Source organism: Gymnogyps californianus, chromosome 3 (genome assembly GCF_018139145.2).
Source record: "Gymnogyps californianus isolate 813 chromosome 3, ASM1813914v2, whole genome shotgun sequence".
Classification (NCBI taxonomy): domain Eukaryota; kingdom Metazoa; phylum Chordata; class Aves; order Accipitriformes; family Cathartidae; genus Gymnogyps; species Gymnogyps californianus.
The window spans coordinates 29,854,339-29,872,362 of record NC_059473.1 but is presented as its reverse complement, the minus strand read 5'-3'; the positions used below and the strand labels follow the sequence as shown (position 1 = coordinate 29,872,362).

Sequence of the window (18,024 nt, the reverse complement as noted above, 5' to 3'; positions counted from 1 at the left end):
TAATTAATGATGGTAAATACAAAACATCTTTGACAAGATGGGAACGGGGTCCATGTTCTCAAAATTTCTGTCAGAGTGATCTGTCAGATCACTCATTAACATAAAGGTTTTTGTCATGTAAGGTTAAACCAGCCAAATTGCTCACTAATGTCAGGCAAACTACAAGCCCCCTAATTACCCAAATGTAGTTGATGTGCTTTAGATTTATATTGCACGCTTCTACCTTGGAGTTGGCCATGGCTTATTCATCCAATAGGGATTTTCTGAACCTTCTTCAGCTGGAGGAAAAAAATACAGCTATTGCCTTTGAAAATGAGTGTGTGAAAATAAAAAGAGGTCCTGGCTCTTTACTCCCCATTTGTGCCCGCAGGCCACAGAGGATTTTGAGGTGACCACAGGCATTCTCTGTCTCCTTGAACTCTCCCTAGCTGAAACCTTCCCCCATGACGTAGCATCCTCACACATTCTGCAGCTGTGGAGAAAAGAAATGTCTTATCGATGAAATTCATGCTCTCCAATCCCTCCAGGAGTCTCTCACCTAGCTGAAGACTTCATCTTATTTAAGACCAGAGATCACTGCAGTCATCCTGGGCTAGCCTCCAGCAATCCCAGGATCATTTGTGATACCTACAACCTCCTCTGGGATGTTGCTGGGACCGTGTTTAGTTCTTTTGTTTTGCAGTCTTTGTTCATTCTTTTTACCCTGATCCTTTAAACTAATGGCCCCATCTCTGTCCTCTGTATTCAAATGTCTCGAAGAACAGTTTGATGGATTAAGAGAACCATGTTCAGGCACGGCCCTCTCCTTGCTGAATTCATACCACTCACTCACCTCTGCCAGCCACAACTCTGGCATTCAATTTGGCACTGAGTACTTTTCCTTCCCTTACGTGCATTAAACATGCTCATTACACTACAGCTTCCACATCATAACTCATGTAACTCACCCAATTATACCTCTTTACTTTCTTCTCTTCTTGGAAGCTGAAGCTCACTTCTTTATGATGACTGTAAGGCCCAGTTCCCAGACTTCTTCAATGCATGCCAAATGCTGCTGCCAACCTCCTTCCACTTGAAAATAAACATGAACATATCACCTTCACCCACAACTGTATTTGTTTCAGAATGTTGATCAGAAAAAAAGAAAAAAAAATCCTTTTGCTCTGTAAAATTCTTCCTGGGCTTTGTCTAGTTTATCTCATGCTCTATTCCTTTCTCCCACCACCCCTCTTATGTGACTGAAGTGGTTATTCTGCTGTTTAAGAAAAGGTTTCAATTTAGAGAAATGAAAATCTGTTTTTCCATGAAGTAAAATTAAACAAATGGTAATTAAAACAGCTAGACACATATAAACACATGTAAATATGTGTGTGTGTGTGTATACACACACTTTAACAAGTAATTTCCTGATTGTTTTCTGGCTGTAGCAGGTAGCAGGTATAGAAAAATTGAGAGGTAGTTACACAAGAATCCCATGCTTTGCAGCTCGCTGTCACTCAGTGAAATCTTCAGCCCTATGCCTAGTATCTAGGCTTCCTCTACAACTTATGGGGAGAATGAAACAACTAAAAATTACTTAAGCACCGATTAAACTATGTTAGAAGAAGGAAGAAGTAGCGAGTCTCAAGAAGGTGGGAAGTTAAGTCCCGTCTTGCAAAGATGTTTGAACTATGTCCCTATTGCTAAGTAAAACAGGACTGGGAACCCTTCTTTGGCGCTGAGGCTAAGTGGCATTTGTCACTAGGTCTTTGGGTCCCAAGAGGTGCCTCTGTGGTTCAAAAAAGTAATTATTTCCTGTGGGGTTTTAGTTCTGAGTATCAAAGATAATAGAAGGGAAGCAAAGTAAATTGTTCACGTGGTATTTTCATAGCATGAAGACGAAGGAGGGTGTGGACTGAGAACACGGAAGGGTTCCTGGGACTGCAAAAACTTCTGGGAGAGTGTTGGAGGACTGGAATAGTGCAGAATGGAGGGAGCCAAACCAGGTGCCATCTAGTGCAGACTGCACCTTGGGAGTGATCCCTGGTGTGCGTGGCATCCCCAAGCGCTGTCTTGGAGAGATCACAGCCAAAGCTGTGCCTGGGAGCGTGCTAGCAGCCAAACGGGGTGCTTGAGCTCATGCCCCCTCCTTGCACTATGCAGCAGCAGTGTTTGCTGCCATTAGCATCTACTTCCAGTGGAGATTATGTGCCCTTATGCACCTTACCATGCACACATGACCAGGCTGTTGCAGGAAACAGGACATGGGTATGGCACCCCAGTAACAGATTGTTTCTTAACCAGTAAGGTATAGAGCCTTAGTCTTGCCTGCTGAAGTGGCTTAACTGACCGAAACCAATGCATTGTTCACTGGACTGGTCTTTTCTGCATCTTAAATAAGCAACAAAGTCGATCTTAGTCTAACTATAAAGTCCTTGTTTATAAGGAGGATAAAACTGATGACAAAAATTAAAAAAAAAAAAAAAGGAATGAAATGGGATACGAGCTCTGTTGAAATTACATGGGGTTTTTTCTGGGAAGTAAAAGGTCCACGGTGTCTTTGAGCTGATTCAAGAACCTATGAAATAAAGGGGAGAAGACATCAAAGGACAGAAACAGAATTAACCCAAGAAAAAGGAGGTTGAAACAATCCACAGAGGAAAACACAGAACATTGTCACAAGTTCAGAAGTAGCAAATTTTCCACTGGAAAGTTGATCAGCTTTAAACTGATGTTAAATTACCTAAACTATCTAGCTTTCCACAAAGCTTTTCCTGTAGTTTTGACCTGTACACAAAGCTTCTGAGAGAATTGCAAGATATGACAAGCAAACTAAATTGCACTTCCTAATTTCTGCAAATAAGGCCATTTACTTATTTATTACAAAAATTATTGGGAGTTAAAACAAACTGAATGCATTCTGAAATGTTATGAAGTTTCCCTTACAACTAGTAATTGTTTTGGTTTTAATCAATACTGTCTTGTTTGTTTTTATTTATTCCCAACAGCAAATTATAGCAATTATTTAAAAAGGAAAGAATCCCAAACCAGAACAGATTCCAGTTGAATCAGTGAGTGTTGTTTGACACTAATATCTCTGTGTGTATTACTTGCTAACACTACATTACATTTCAGCTTGCCTCAATCTTGCAGAATTTAAACGATGGATGTGTTTATGGGCCTACTACACTCCATAGACCATGGAAGAACTTACGCAAGCTCTTTCTGTAGTGAAGGAAAAAAAAAATCTACTTATCCATAAATAGTGCTTGTTCCCTGATTCTTGACAAGGATACCTGTGTCTGGGTCCCACCGTAAAATGGGAGCTTTGGTTGTTTTAGGGACTGCGCTTCCTTCTCTTGCCATGGGATGGATACAGAAGAGCGGGGGACCCCCCAAAACCCTCTTGTGCCATTATGCACCAGGAAAGGGACATCAACTCTGCTCACCTGCAGGTAAGGCAGGGCGGGAGGTTGCTGTTATTAAGAAGACAAAGGATTTCTTGTCATGGTGATGACCTACGTGAACCACCTTTGACAGTACTGGGGGAGGCTTTACCAAGCTGAATCTATCTGGAAGACTAAAGGACACTACGGACGAAGCCTTGTTTTCTCTCAGCAGCGATCGGAGCTGAGTATTAGAGCCCTCTAGTGAGATTTCTCGGAGTGGATCTCCCCCTCCGGCCCCGTGGGGCCGGCCTCAGCCCAGCCCGCGGCCGGGGGAGCCGCTTTCGTTCCTAGGGGGGGGGAGCCGAAATTCCCGCTGGCCCTGCAGGAGCCGGCCGGAGGTTTGCCTCCCTTGAGACACGGTCCCCCGCGGCCCCCGCGGGAGCGTGGGCTCTCCGCGCCGCGGGGCGCGCAGGGCTCACCTGCGGCACCGCCACCTGAGCGGCCGCCGAAATGCCGGCCGTGCCCCCGCCCTGAGACACCCCGGGCCGCTGCGCGAAGGGGGGCCTGCGCTCGGCCCCCACCCCCCGAGGCCGGGATCGGGCACCCACGGAGCGGCAAGACGATGGCCGAGACCCCGAAGCTGTCAGCTGCCTGGGGAGGGAGGGCAGGAGAGAAGGGAGGGCAGCCTCTTCCTAAAAATACTCCCCGCTCAAAGCCCCGCGAGCCGGGGATGGAGATGGTAACAAAAATGCCTTGAATCGGTAGGAACAGTGAACAATCTTCGTGCTTTCCTCATCATCTTGGAATAATCAGCGGAATTAACTGAGGTCGAAGAAACAGGCTCTTGGGTTAGTTGTGGGAGGCTGTGAGAATAGGGGGCAGCCATTAAAAGAAACCTGATCGCTATTCATCAACTCGGAAGAGGGGAAAGGAGGAGGGAAAAAAAAAGACCTTCGTGGCTCGAGCTCATACCAACCTGGTCTATCTCTGATCAAGAAGATCCCTGGAAACAAGAAGTTTACAAATATTGTCAAATTGATGCTTGTAGTGTGATTTAAGTTGTCAATCCCGCCGAAGCCTACCAGAAGTTTAGATTCAATGCCCTGCATTTCTGGCTAGTTATTGCCAATCCCCTAAGGCAGAAAGCTCTCTCTCTCCTTATTTTAACCATATGTGCCTTTTGTTGTTGTTGTTGTCTTGTCTGTAAGCTGTACGCTGTCTGCTGAGAGAGTCCCCTTGTGCCGCGGAGCATCTGAGGCGGTCCCGCAGCCGGGAGCGGCGCGGGGGCTGGGTGGGCACCGGCCCGGGCCCCCCTCGCCCCCCCCCCGGCCGTCCCCCAGCCGGCTGTGCCCTCCGCGGGATCTGAGCCTGGCTGTGGGCCATGGAGGGAGGACACCCCAAATAAATATCGATGCTGGGGGTAACGGCCGGGAGGGTGCTGATAGTAGAAGTGAGTGAAAACTCTCAACCCCGCGCCCGAGATTGAGAAGCGGTAATATAAAAGTAATCAGGACCGGCCGCATTAGCCGGTTGGGGGGCTATCGGGTTTCGTGGGGAGCGCGGGAGGTTACAGCGCCTTGAGCTGGGGACACAGTGCCGCCCCCGGAGTCCCATTTCACCGGGGAGCGGCCGGGGCGGGGGGGGGGAGGGGGGCGGAAAGGTTCACCGAGGCCAGCTCAGTCACGTCGCATCAGGCCCCAATCTCCTAATTAATACATCTCTTTCGAAAATGTTATTCGAGCATCTCAGGTCCAGCCGGCCGGGAAACGGCTCCGGGCTGGAGGGGACCGGCGGAGCTCCGGGCGCGGGGAGCGGGTCCGCTCGCTGGGGCAGAGGCTCCGCTCCCGCCGGCGCCCCGGCTCGGCCCCCCCCCGGCCCACAGCACCCCGCTCCCCCGCCCCGCAGCCCAACAACGTTTTCTTTCAAGCGGAGTTTGTTAGCATAATCGAGTTACCCGCTACATATCTGAAATCCTTGGCCGGTCCCCTTGAGGAACAGCGCATTGCGCGCAGCAAAAGCTTTGAATTATTCCTTTCGCCCCAAATCACGGAACAACAAGCTATTGTTGTTTGCCTTAATTTAGTTACGCGCAGTGATCCTCCGTCGTGTTTTCTTTTGCAGTCGGGGCAGGATCTCAGTGCCATCTGTGATGGGATAGACTCGGGTTCGAAATAAAACGCAAAAATAATTAAAAGCGTGAATAAATAACGGGAGGGCGGGGGGAACAACCCGCGGTTCCGGGTTACAAACTGCCTCCGTGAATCCTGGGCTGGCTTTGACCGCCTGAAGGGGTCGGATCCCGCCAGGGGGAAACGTGTGCGCCCGGGGTGCCCCGGGAAACTCGCTGAGCCCCCCCCGCGTTCGGGGGTGGGGGGCAGGTAGGCCCAGGATCCTGGCAAAGGTCGCTATGGTTCATTAAAAAGAGCTAACGGGAGTAGCAGGTTAATTGCGGCAGGCTTTCGGCCACGTTAAAGCCCGCCGATTTTAAGGGGAAAGCATATTGCATCCCCGCCAAAAGGAAATTTTAAAAAATTACAAAGGAAAGAAAGAAACGAAAACTTGGAGTTGTTTGTCATTTGCTTGCTCTCCCTACAGTCCTCGCCGCGGTAGCGGACATCTGCGGGGAAGATGTGTTTCTTTCTGGCGTGTGAAGATTGCGGGGTTTATCATTTGTTCGCTACTCCTGCCGATAGCAGCGCCCCTCGGAGAGCCTCCGTCTCCCTGCCCTTCCCACGCGGGGAGCCGAGGCCGGCTGGCAGGAGCGCGGGTGTCCCCAGCCCTGTGCGAGTGGGTGAAGGGAGGTGGGTGGCGATCCCTCTGCCTCGTTTGTCCCGAGCCCAGCGAGCGGCATTTGCGCCTCTGCAAGACGGGTGAGGGGGTCGGTCGTCAGAGGCAGCGGTCGTAGGGGCTTGCGGGAAGATGCAGGGCAGGAGTTTGGGTGAATCGGTTCCTGTCTTTAATGGTGTCTTTAAAGGGAACGGTGCGGGCCTGCAGCCTCCCACACAGGCTGCTGCCTACAGGGAGCCGGTCGAGGCACAGCCGAGAAGGAGATTTTCAGATAACTGCAGCGCTACCTTGGCACTCACTCGTGGACACGAATCAGTTACGTGCAGTGAAAGGCTCCTAGGAAGCGACACGACCGCCCCCCCCCCCCCGACAGTTTGTGCCTCGGTTAATAAAAGGAGCATTACGATAAAAACGACTTTTTATTTCACTCGTATTTCACAATGATTGTGTCGACACTGACGGTCTCGCACGCTGCTTCGTGCGCGGCAATGACTGCGCGGCGGGGTGAGGCGCTTCCCGAGTGGGCCCTCGGCAAAGTCACACCCGGGGCCGGGGCTGGGGCCGGGATGAAACCCCGGGCTTCTCCGCCGGGCGGCAGCGGGGCCGGGCACAAGTTTCGGTCAGCCCAGATAAAACCTTTCACCGCGGCTGAACGGAAAGAGCCAGCAGCGGCCAGGCAAAATGTTCCCGTCGGACTGGGGGCAAATGTTAGCAGGCGATTCGCGCCTCTTGCTCTGAAATAGAATTGCAGTGAACGAGCTCTTTCGCAAATGCCAAAAAAAGCTCCTCGCCCGCTCGCCTGATTCCCTCGCAAGGCACTACAACTTGACTCGCCCCGTGCCGTGGCTTTGCAGCCAGTGTCTGCTCTCTCTTCTAGCGTGTACAGGAAGATTTTTTCTTTCCCGAAAGTTAAAAGCAGTTATACAGAATTTGGATCCAGATGTCACTAATTTGCAATTGCTCTGGGACGCAAGCTGATATCGGGTGCTCGGGAAGGGGCTAGCCCTGCCTCTGCCCAGCGCTCTGGGAAGTGAACCAGCGTTACATGCAAGCTGCAGCCTGGCTAAGGCAGCCTAAAGTGAAAGCGCCTACGGAGGGGCTGGCGTGTAGATTCTGTACTCACATTTTAGGGTGCTAAGAAGACACTTTCTTAGATCTAAGTCCATGCAACAGGTTTTGACATCTCCTTTCCGGCTAGGGCGAACAGCTGCTCCCGTTCAGATTCAGCCGTTGTGGTTATGAGACGGAAGGAGAGGAAGCGGAGTCAGGTATATCCCTAATAGACGTGGGGCGACCGAGCGCGGTAGCGGGAAGGCGGCGGGGGGCGCGCAGCTCAGACCTCGCTAGCGCTTTTCTCTATTGCCACGATCCCCATCGCGGGAGGGAGCGGAACGGCGCTATATTCTCCTTCGCGAAAGGCACACGGCGTGTGCGCAGAGGTCGGGGGTGGGAGAGGGGATTTGTGCTTCTCTCGCCGTTTCTGCTCAGGGTAACGTTTGCAGTGGATCGGTTCTCCCGTCCCGTGACCGTCCGCTACAGCTGCGGCTGCGAACTATCCAGCCGCTTAGGGTGGGTAGGAAGCGCTGAGATCGGGATGCGTTCGTTCACAAACAAGCACAGTTTGAATCCTGCAGAGGTCGGCCGGCATCGAGGCACTAAGCGGCCGAGGGCTCTTTTTGTAAAGGGAGGGAGGAAGAATCATGCAAGGGGGTTTTACGGACCCGCCACCAACATCCCTGAATTTGTTTTAAACGAATTTGAGCTGTCTCTCTCTTGCCCTGCAAAGGAAGCCCTTATTTTGCGTCCCCGGGGGATCCAGGGCGGGAGCCGCCCGCTTTCCGCTGCTTCTTTATGGCAGCACTCGGGAAAAGCCCGGACAGGTAGGAGGACACGCAGCTTCCGAAGCGGAGTACACGCGAGAAAATACAGACATACGCGGCGGATACGCACAGGCGTCCGGACATGCTGGGAGCTGGACGCGGGCTGATCCGCTGCCCCCACCCTCCTCCTCCTCCTGCCTCCCTCCCCCGCCGCATTTCGCCTGGCGCGGCTCCTCGCCGGCAGCCGCCGCCGCCGCCGGGAGCCGCCGGGCTGCGCGCCGCCGCCCCGGCCTCGCCTTCCCCGGGGACGGCCACTACGCCCGCCCGGGGGGGCACGGAGGCTCCGTCCATCGGCCGCGGAGGGTCAGGCTGCGAGGCGGGGAGCCGCAGCCTCGCCTCTTGTGGCTTCGCTAAATCCCTGACGCGCCGGGGCGGCTGAAAAGGTACCGTGGCAGGAACCCACAATTGCAGAGACCTCTCCTGTCAGGGCTGCGAATGGGGTAGAAAGAGCTCGTGGGATTAAGTATTACTTGTCCGCAAAAGGGGAACAGTAAAGGCCATGGAAACTGCCCTGAGTTTGGGGCCGGGAGGCTCCTCCCGAGCGCCTGCACCTGGGCGAGCCCCGGTGCCCGCCGCCGCTCCGGCGGTCCCGTCCGCCCCCGCAGCCTGTACGCCGCTCCCGCGGAGGCACCGCATCGCCCTTCGCTCGCTCATCGTGCCCGCTCATCCTCCCCCGACCTTCCTGCCTGCACAACCTCTCTCCCTCGCCTTTCACTTTGTGCAGACCGAAAGGGACGGGAAAGGATACGGGTCCCTGCCCCGCACAGTCAGTAAACCGTGTAATGTAACGCCGTGTGTAATGGGCACGCGTGGGTGATAAGGGTCCGCTTAATCACGCGAAGTGTCTCTGACTTTTACACGTGTTCCTCTCCCGTATGAAACACCCCGACACGCTCCTGGAAATCCAGTAGAAATAAATGCCCGGCGTCCAGTGATCACAAATGCCAGCGCCCTGCGCACCGGAGCGCGGTGGGACACGGCCGGCGGCTAACGGAGAGGCAATCCTTCCCCGGTCCTGTATCATCATGCCTCCTCCTAGCTCCCGGGCAGGTACGATCAGCGTGTAATGGGATCCCAGGTCAGGAACAGGGTCTCTATTGTACATGAGAGGCCCCTTCCCTATAAAACTCTCCGACAGTTGTTACTGGGCGCTGGGGAGGGGGCTTAAGCTAACGCGTTTAGAAAGAAACTTTCTGCAAGGGCCAGAGACGGTTTTTTTCTCCCCACCGCAGCCGCGGGTGCCGGGGACGGCAGATCCCGCGGTCCGGAGCGGCGGGGCTGGGATGGGGCGGCGGGGCCGGGATCGGGCTGCGGGATCCGGACGGAGCGGCGGGGCCCGGACGGGGCGGTGGCTCCGTCCCGCCGCGCCGCAGCGCCCTGCGGCGAGAGGCAGGGGCCCGGGCTCCGCGCTCCGGCGCTCCCCCTCTCCCCCGATGGGCGCCTGCAGCGTCAATCACGGCGGAAATTTCTCCCTCGCTAGCTAATATCTCAGCTCGCAGGGCCGCCTCTGAGTGGATCTGAGCAATCTGTCAACCCAGCCGGGGAGCCACCTCAAAACAGATCGGGTTACCCCTGATTGACAGCGTCACCATGGCAAATAATTTGACTAAAACTATTGTCTTCTCCTGGCAGTCCCCGGGTCAGATAACCGGACCAATCACAGCGCGGATAATCACTTTTCATGCCAGCTTAGAATAATATTATTTAAAAAAAAAGGGGGGGGGGGGGGGAAGAGAGAGAAAGAAAGGGGGGGAAAACTCCGAGAGGGAGAGGAGCGAGGGAGCAGGGCTTTACCACTATATTATGTGGGATCTTGCGGCGGCGGGGGGTGGGGGGGAAGCAGGGAGATCCCAAACCGGCGGCCGAGGGGGGTGGGGGTGGGAGAGCCGCGGCCGCTGCGAGCGCTGCAGATAGGAGACAAAAGAGGCACGAAGTTACTCTCGCAACTTGGACTTACAAAAAGGAGGCGGCCGGGGGGAAAAGCCGCCCGCGCTCGGGCTCCCGAGACTTTTTTCTTCGCTCTTCGCCTTTTTTTTTTTTACCCGGCTCCCGCGGCCGCTCCGGGGCCGGGCGCCGCCGATGGCCGCGGCCCCCCGCGCCCGGCCGTGACGCCCGACCGGGCCCCGCCGGGCGCCGCCGCCCCGGGGCCGGCCCCGCATGCCGGGCGCTGCCCGCCGCCCCGCGCCGCTCCCCTCTATGCGGCCGTAGGGTGCGCGGCGGGGCAGGGCTCACCATGTCGATGCTCCCGACTTTTGGCTTCACCCAAGAGCAAGTGGCCTGCGTCTGCGAGGTGCTCCAGCAAGGCGGCAACATCGAGCGGCTGGGGCGGTTCCTCTGGTCCCTCCCTGCCTGCGAGCACCTCCACAAGAACGAGAGCGTCCTGAAGGCCAAGGCGGTGGTGGCCTTCCACCGGGGCAACTTCCGCGAGCTCTACAAGATCCTGGAGAGCCACCAGTTCTCGGCGCACAACCACCCCAAGCTGCAGCAGCTCTGGCTGAAGGCGCACTACATCGAGGCGGAGAAGCTGCGGGGGCGACCCCTAGGGGCGGTGGGCAAGTACCGGGTGCGCCGCAAGTTCCCGCTGCCCCGCTCCATCTGGGACGGCGAGGAGACCAGCTACTGCTTCAAGGAGAAGAGCCGCAGCGTCCTCCGCGAGTGGTACGCCCACAACCCCTACCCGTCCCCCCGCGAGAAGCGGGAGCTGGCCGAGGCCACCGGCCTCACCACCACCCAGGTCAGCAACTGGTTCAAGAACCGCCGGCAGCGGGACCGCGCCGCCGAGGCCAAGGAAAGGTACGGCTCCCGCTCCCCCGGCGCCCCCGGCGACCCGGCCCCGCCGCTCGCCCCGCGCCTTCCCCTCTGCCCCAGCCCCGGCTGCGCGGAGGCCCGCGGGACGGCGCGCCCGGGACGGGACGGGCTCCTCGGGGCGGGGGCGCCCAGAGAAGCAGAGGGGAGCGAGGCGGGCGCTCGGCGAGGGCGTCTGTCCGCCAAAAACGGCCCCGGGACAGGCGGCCGGGACCTCTTCCCCGCCGAGACCCCACTCCCCACGCAGCCGGCGCGGCGGCCCCGGGGCAGCCCCTTCTGCCGAGGGCGCGTCCCACGGCCCGGTGGCGACTCCCGGTTAAACAGCGTGGCCGCCTCCTTCCCCGCCGCAACCCGGCGTGGAGCCTCGCCGGGCGGCGGGGCCGGAGGTGCCGGGGCGGGTCCGCGGCCCGGCGGGAGAGGCCGGCGGCGGCGGGGCCCGAGGGCGAGGGCTCCGCGCCCCGCACAGCTCGGAGCGTGTCCTGGAGGGTTACCCCGCTGCAGATGGGGCAAAGCCGGGAGGGTCTGAACGCTGTAAACGGTGGTTTGCAAAAACTGCCTCTAACGTCGGCTCCTGGCGTGAGGCGGGAGACCTGGACAGGGACTGACCGGAGCAACCTCGTAACTCGCTCTTGAAATTGCAGTTCTTATTCACTACCCAGCAAGGTGCTCACGAGTGCATGTTAATAGATGTATATTCATATACCGAGCGTGATTCCGAAACTGTGTTTTTCTCGTTAAATGGAGTGAAGGGACCATTAATTGCCGGGCAGAGGTTAACGCCTGCATCCTCGGGTATTCGGGATGACTTTTCCGTCAGCAGTCCCTGTGCTTTAGGAAGACGGTTTGAAGAAGCAAAAAGCGTCCTCTGACTGCACAGTGGCTCCTCACTAGCTTGCTGAATTGCCTGGTCCATACGGATCTGACCGTAGGGCCTGCGCGGTTAATTAACGGATTAGAAATCTCTCGTAGATCCGTCCCTCTGAGGAGACTCCTTTTTTTCGTTTCTGCCTAATGTGTTTTGGAAATGGCCAGCGCCGCGGCCGCGCAGCTGTGCAGCCCGGCAGGTTCGGGCTCCGCACAGATTTGCTCCACACATTTCCCGAAACAGTGCTAGAGCTTTAATTTTCCTTCAAATCCCCGCAAGTGTTGCTTTTACGAGATGTTAGAGATCCTTTTTATTGCTGATAGCGGGGACTCACCTTCAAATATCCAAAGGAAATGAAGGTTACACTTATTCCATTCTTCCCCCCCCCCCCCCCCCGAGGAATCAACTTTTAAAGGTCTCCAGAGACAAATAAGATTTTTGACATTGAAAAATACACTCAACCTAATATTACACTCCAGGCGTTGGAAAACAGACCGTTCATGGGATTGCCATTCACTCAAGCAAACTTGTTCAAACAGAGCTTTCTTGTCTATTTTTATTTTTTTGGCACAAAGTGTCTCCAGCCACATCGTGCGGCCCTTATTGAGGAAAAACCGTCAGCGCAATGGCTTCACTTCTCTCGACCAAATCCTGCAGGATAGGGCCCTTCTGCCAATAGTGTGTTTCAAAGCTTCCGCAGAAGCTTCTAAATAGACTTTCAGTGCCTTCAATATTTCAGGCAGGGCTGTGTCTAAAGTATTTCTACGAGGGCTATGTCTAAAAGCCGCGTTAGCCTTGACGGAACGGCCGCCCCCACCCCACCTTGCCCCTCTCGTTTCGAAAAAGAAAAAAATTAAATATATGTCTGCAAGGGCTTGGCCAGCCTCCAGCAATTTCTCGGTATTTACCCGGTGATGAATTTTGAAATTACGTCCCGCCTTTCCCAGCCGGCTGCCTCTGTCGGTAGGCGCACCGGCGGTGCCGGCTCGCCCCGCCGCGGAGCCGGGCGAGGGGCCACCCGGGCTGCGCCCTCCGCCGCCCGAGGAGGGACGGAGGGACGGCAGCGGGCGTGCGGAGCATTTCCCGAGAGGGCCGGGGAAATAAGCGAGTTAACTCTGTTTGCTTGCCTTATCTTCCATATCGGGCTATGTTTTGAGCTTTAAGCTCAGGGCGAGGGGAAAAAAAAGCCGTCCAGTTACTTAAGCTAAAGCCTTTCCCGCCTAATGCGAGCCTGGGAGGCTGTGCTGCTGCACAGAGCGATCCTGCCTACAACTCGCCGCGCTTTGGCCGTCCCAGGAGAAATCGTTGGCCGAACTTCTCTTCAGCTCCGGGAGCAGTTTTAAAGTTAAAAAGTATATATATTTTTTTTAATGTCTTCCTCCCTCCCTTCCCTTCCCTTCCTTCCCCTCCCTCCCCACACTGTGCAAACGCTTTGGACGCAGAAAATGACGTTTTGGCAAAGTGACACTTTCCGCTGGGCTAGTGGGAGACTCTGTTTACAAGCTCGGCGGACCTTAGACCTTTGTGCCAGATGAAGAGGCCTTGGAGGTTTGCAGAGTTTGTAAACCTACTGTTTCTGCATTCCCCTCCGCTCGCCGCCCCCGGGAGCCAGCTCCCCGCCGCCCGCCGCCCCCGCTCCCGCGGTGCGCGCCCGGAGCGGCGGCCACACGGTGATTTCCCTCCCTCTTTTGTGTTTCCTATAGGGAAAACAACGAGAATTCCAACTCCAACAGCCACAACCCGCTCTCGGCGTCAATGAACGGGAATAAGACAGTTTTGGGGAGCTCAGAGGACGAGAAGACGCCGTCAGGGACCCCGGATCACACCTCCTCCAGCCCCGCGCTGCTGCTCAGCTCCAACCCCGGGCTGCAGCCCCTGCACGGCCTGGGCCACCCCCAGGGCCCCAGCGCCATCCCCGTGCCCAGCGCCGACCCTATGCACCACCACAGCTTGCAGGACTCCATCCTCAACCCCATGTCATCCAACCTGGTCGATCTGGGCTCTTAAAACCGTGTACACGCTCACTCCTTTGCACCAGCCCTCCTTTACTCTATTTTTTTTTCTTTTTTTTTTTTTTTCCTTAATCTTACCAGAGACTTTGAAAGCGATGACAAACTCCTTAGTGGATGTGTTGTGCCCTTTGGCAGCAGGCTGGCTGCAGGTTTGGAATGTATCGGACTCGGTTGTGGGCAGTGATGTTGTGAAAAGCCTTAAGGGTTGCTTAAAGGTTGTCTCAGGCGTGTAAGGACTGTTGGACAGGAGCCGTGATTTTCACGGCGGGCTGTAAGGCGGTTCGGTGTAGCAGCTCTTTCCAGCCTTAACTTCACGAATCTCTCGGTGGTGTCACTCGATCGGGCCAGTCTGTGTGGGAAGAGGCACATTGTAATTTTTTTTTGTTTTTTTTCCGGGGGGTGGGGAGGAAAGAGGAGCGCAAGGCCGCTGTTTCCATGCCTGTTTGGAAGTTACACATCGCTCCCGTTATTCTATTGTAGTTATGTATCCGTGGCAGGTGTACGATGTACAATTTCAACTAAGAATACAAAAGTTGTAGTCAAGTTATAGCAGCAACACGCGCGCTAGGCAGACTCTGTAACCTTCTTGTAGCTGATGCTATGCAGAGAGACGGCTTCTTTGGCCTTGTCCATGTGGTGCTTTCGCCATTTGCTGGGTGGGAAAGGAAGTGATGGCCCGGCTCCGGCCCCAGAGGAAGGCAGGGGCACATTCTCCCCTCGGTGTGCAACGAGGGCAGGAGCGGGCTTTAAAAAAGAAGAGAAATTGCTGCTCAAGTTTAGACCTAAACGACAGTATCAACCGCAAGTCACTCACCTTAGTTTTGTTTATTGTTTATATTATGTGAATACATTCTTTGGAAAATATTTCTGCTTTTATTTTATAATAAAATTTAGAAATCTAACTCGGCGTGCGGTTGCTTCACTCGCCCGCGGGATGCTTTAGGGCTCAGCCCCGAGCGGAGCAGAGCGAGCCGGGGCTGACAGCGCTCGGCCGGGGGAGGCGGCGGACACCCGGGCAGTGTCGGGGCCCCCGCGGCTCCCCCTCGGGCTCCCCCCCTGCCGCCGCAGAGGCAAGCGGGCCTCGCCCCCCACCGCCCCCCCCGGGCCGTCAGACGGCACCCCCACACCCTTTCCCCGTTTGGGATGACCCCGCGGAGCAAGGCTCGGGCACACCGCGGGCCGCTCCGGCCCGGCCCGGGGAAGCGGCGTTCGCCGGGGAAAGCTGGCGGCGCCCTGCGGGAACGGGGAGACCAGGGGACGGGAAGGACAGGCGGTGCGGGCCCTAAGGGGAGCGGAGAGGTCGCCCACCTGCTCCCCCGAGGGCACGGCCGGACAGGCTGCGGGCTTTTCCGCCCCGGTGTCCGCTGGCCCCGGCAGAAAGTTTGTGCCCCCGCCGCCCCCCTCGCCCCAGGGGCGGGCGCGCAAACTGAGCGGGGCCAGACCCTGCTCCGGGGTCCGGCACGGCTGGACTGCAAACGCCTTTCCAGCCCCTGTGGGAGTGATGCCGGGAGTGGGATTTCTCTATTTCTCTCCTTTCTCCTTCTTTCCTTTTTTTTTTTTTCCTTTCTTTTCTGTAAGCACAGGGTGACAAAAGAGACAGGCAAGTTGCTTGCAAGTTTGCTTCATTAAAAGATAAGAGCTCAGGGTGATTTAATTACAGCTTGCACCCTCGCTACCAACTCTTTGCTAGAAGCCGATTGTGTTATATCATCTGTTTAAAATGTTCCTCAGAGCTTGCAAAGGGTTTTACATTTTTTTTCCCTAAAATGAATTTCTTGTGAAAAATAAACTGAGAAAACGATATGGCTTCAAGCGGGATAGAAATATGTGTAGATCAGCAAAGATCGTGTCCAGGTTTCAGACGCTGGCTGAAATTTCAATCAGCGGGAGTTTTGTGCGGGCAATGTCCTAATTTGATATAATCTGGGGTTGGATTAACGCCTCTGTGCGTTTGTGGGTGTCCGCTAAAAGCACATTTCTCTGAAGCCCCGCTGAAGTCTATAGAAGGGAAGGTATGGATGTCGGCAACGGGGAGGATCGGCCGCAGAAAAAAGCTCTCTCTTACTCGTGGTTATAAATCCAGTGTTCTCGTTATGCTGGGGTGCAGCGGGGTACAATGTTATAGAGGAGACAATGTGGTATATTCAGGATTATGTTTCTCCTGTTTCTGCTCATTGGGGTGATTTTTCAGCAGCGGAGATGATGTGGCTGCTGCCTCTGCTGTGGGAGCGTACCGGTGTGGTCCTGCGTGCATTAGGGTCTAAATAGCAGATCCTGTTATTTCCGTTGAGGGGCATCTAATAATTTTAGCTATGAATTTTAATCCTTTGAAAATAAACATTTCGCAAGTAGAGGAACCACTGCTTCCTAGGGCTACAGAAGATCCCCGCTCCCTGTAAAATAACACATGCAGCGGCGCAATATTGCAAAGAATGAATTAATTGGCTAGTTAATTATTTTGTATTTTTAGAGATAGAAGTAAGTTTGGGAAGGAAAACAGAACGACTGGGTTAATAAAACATGGCCTCGAAACCGAAATAAAGCCTTAAGGCTTTGCCCGCTGGAGGGAAGGAGAAAAAAAAAAAAAAAAGATTAGAAAAAGAGTAAAGCCAAGATGGGGAACATTTAAAGAGGCAGTACGAAAACAGGATGGGGTTTACGTGGTTAATAAAAGGTCATATTGCAGAGAGGAGGCAGAATTCGATCGGGGAAAGTAAATGAAGGGCTGACAGGGTGAGAAAGGCCCTGTGAAATTGAGGGGCGATGAAAACTCCTGTAAATTGCAGCGAAGATCACTTATATACGGAGAAAGGAAGAGAGGGCGAGTCGCTGAAGTCAATTAAAGACAGCTAGAAACAGAAATCATGCAGTAAGAAAAAAATAAATCTGCAGGTCAATCTAGCATTAAGGGCGCACACAGCTTAAAGCCCAGATGATGGGACGTGTGTAATGCAACCTGAAAACCCGTACATGTTAAGACTCATTTTATCGGGCCGTACTTGCCTTAGTAATGATATTTGGTAAATTAGCCCAAATCCCCCCGATTTTCCACGCACAAAAAAAGTTCCCGATAGAGGAATATGCCGAAACTGACGTGACTAATCCTTGGTTTTAAACAGATTAGTTATGATTCACTAGCATTACGTTACATGGGGCATATCTCAACTCAGGGTTGGTTGTTCACGGGCTACCCGCGCAGGTTTCAGGGCATAAATAAAAAGACGGTCCGGACTCGGCAGGCTTCACCCATGAAACTCCTCCTGGCTATCCCCGGACTAAGGCCGGGATGCGGCGGGCAAACCCCACAGCTGAGCCCCTATAGCTTGGACACCTAGAGGAAAATCCGCGCTCGCTCGCTCTCTCATATACATACACACACACACATATATATACACGTACACATGCATACATATATATAAAAGTGGTATTTGCCCTTAAACTAAAACCTTACCAAATTATATAATGGATGCAGCATTTACGGACCCCAGAACTGTAACTGGAGTAATGCCTTTAGATAGCAGGGCACTGAATATTCACGGTGTACTAGAGCAGATTTGTTCTGCTTGGAAGCCCTGTACTTTATTACATGAGTGTTAACTGTCCTGGTGCTGCGCTGAAGAGGGTTATGAGAGAAACTGCACATTTGAGACAGAAAGCAATTTTGGCTGTCCTGCCAGGGCACATCCCGTCACCCTGCCAGGGAAATACTGATGGACGCGAGGGGAGAGCATCCCGACAGGCTACTGAAGATGTGGCACAGTCCCCAAAGGGGAGCATGACACTTCACTGGGGACAGGGAACAAGTTTATTGGAGTAAGCCTTTCCTATGAGTATGGGAGCGTACGCTGGAGCTTGCTGGTTAAACGCTTTCCCTCTGCAAGCCCTTGCAGGAGCTTGGGGGTAAACAGAACCTTCTGGGAAGCACAGTCACATCTCATCTACCAAAGGCTGTGTGGCTGCGTTTTCCTTTGGATAATGTAAGCCATTTTGCAGACATTCAACACGATCTACATGAGAGAAGTCGCCTGCTTGGCATATTTCTTGTGGGCTACCCTGGAGAAAGTTATGTTCCCTCTTCTCCTCTCCACCCCTGGCTCAGCAGTTTGGGCCTAGCTTGAAGCCTCAATGTGTGTTTGAGGGGGGCTGCGCCAGCCCCGGAATGAAAAGCCTTGGAAGTGCCCCTGCCTGCCCAGCGATGTTTGTGTAAGGCACTCGGGCTCCTGTTACCAGACCCGGAAACAAAATCTATTGCCTTCTTTAGGAGAAACAAATGCAGCCCGGTATAAGCAGGCTCTTGCCTTGAACAA

At 54.4% G+C, this 18,024-nt stretch overlaps 1 protein-coding gene across 1 annotated transcript; it reads left to right on the top strand.

Annotated features, from left to right (window-relative positions):
- The first annotated feature begins 10,268 nt into the window (after window positions 1-10,268).
- Window positions 10,269-14,619, top strand: SIX2 (SIX homeobox 2). The gene is made up of 2 exons (XM_050894377.1): window positions 10,269-10,828; window positions 13,409-14,619. Exons 1-2 carry the CDS (start codon window positions 10,269-10,271, stop codon window positions 13,710-13,712), a joined length of 864 nt encoding a protein of 287 aa, XP_050750334.1. The 3' UTR covers window positions 13,713-14,619.
- Window positions 14,620-18,024: the final 3,405 nt, after the last annotated feature.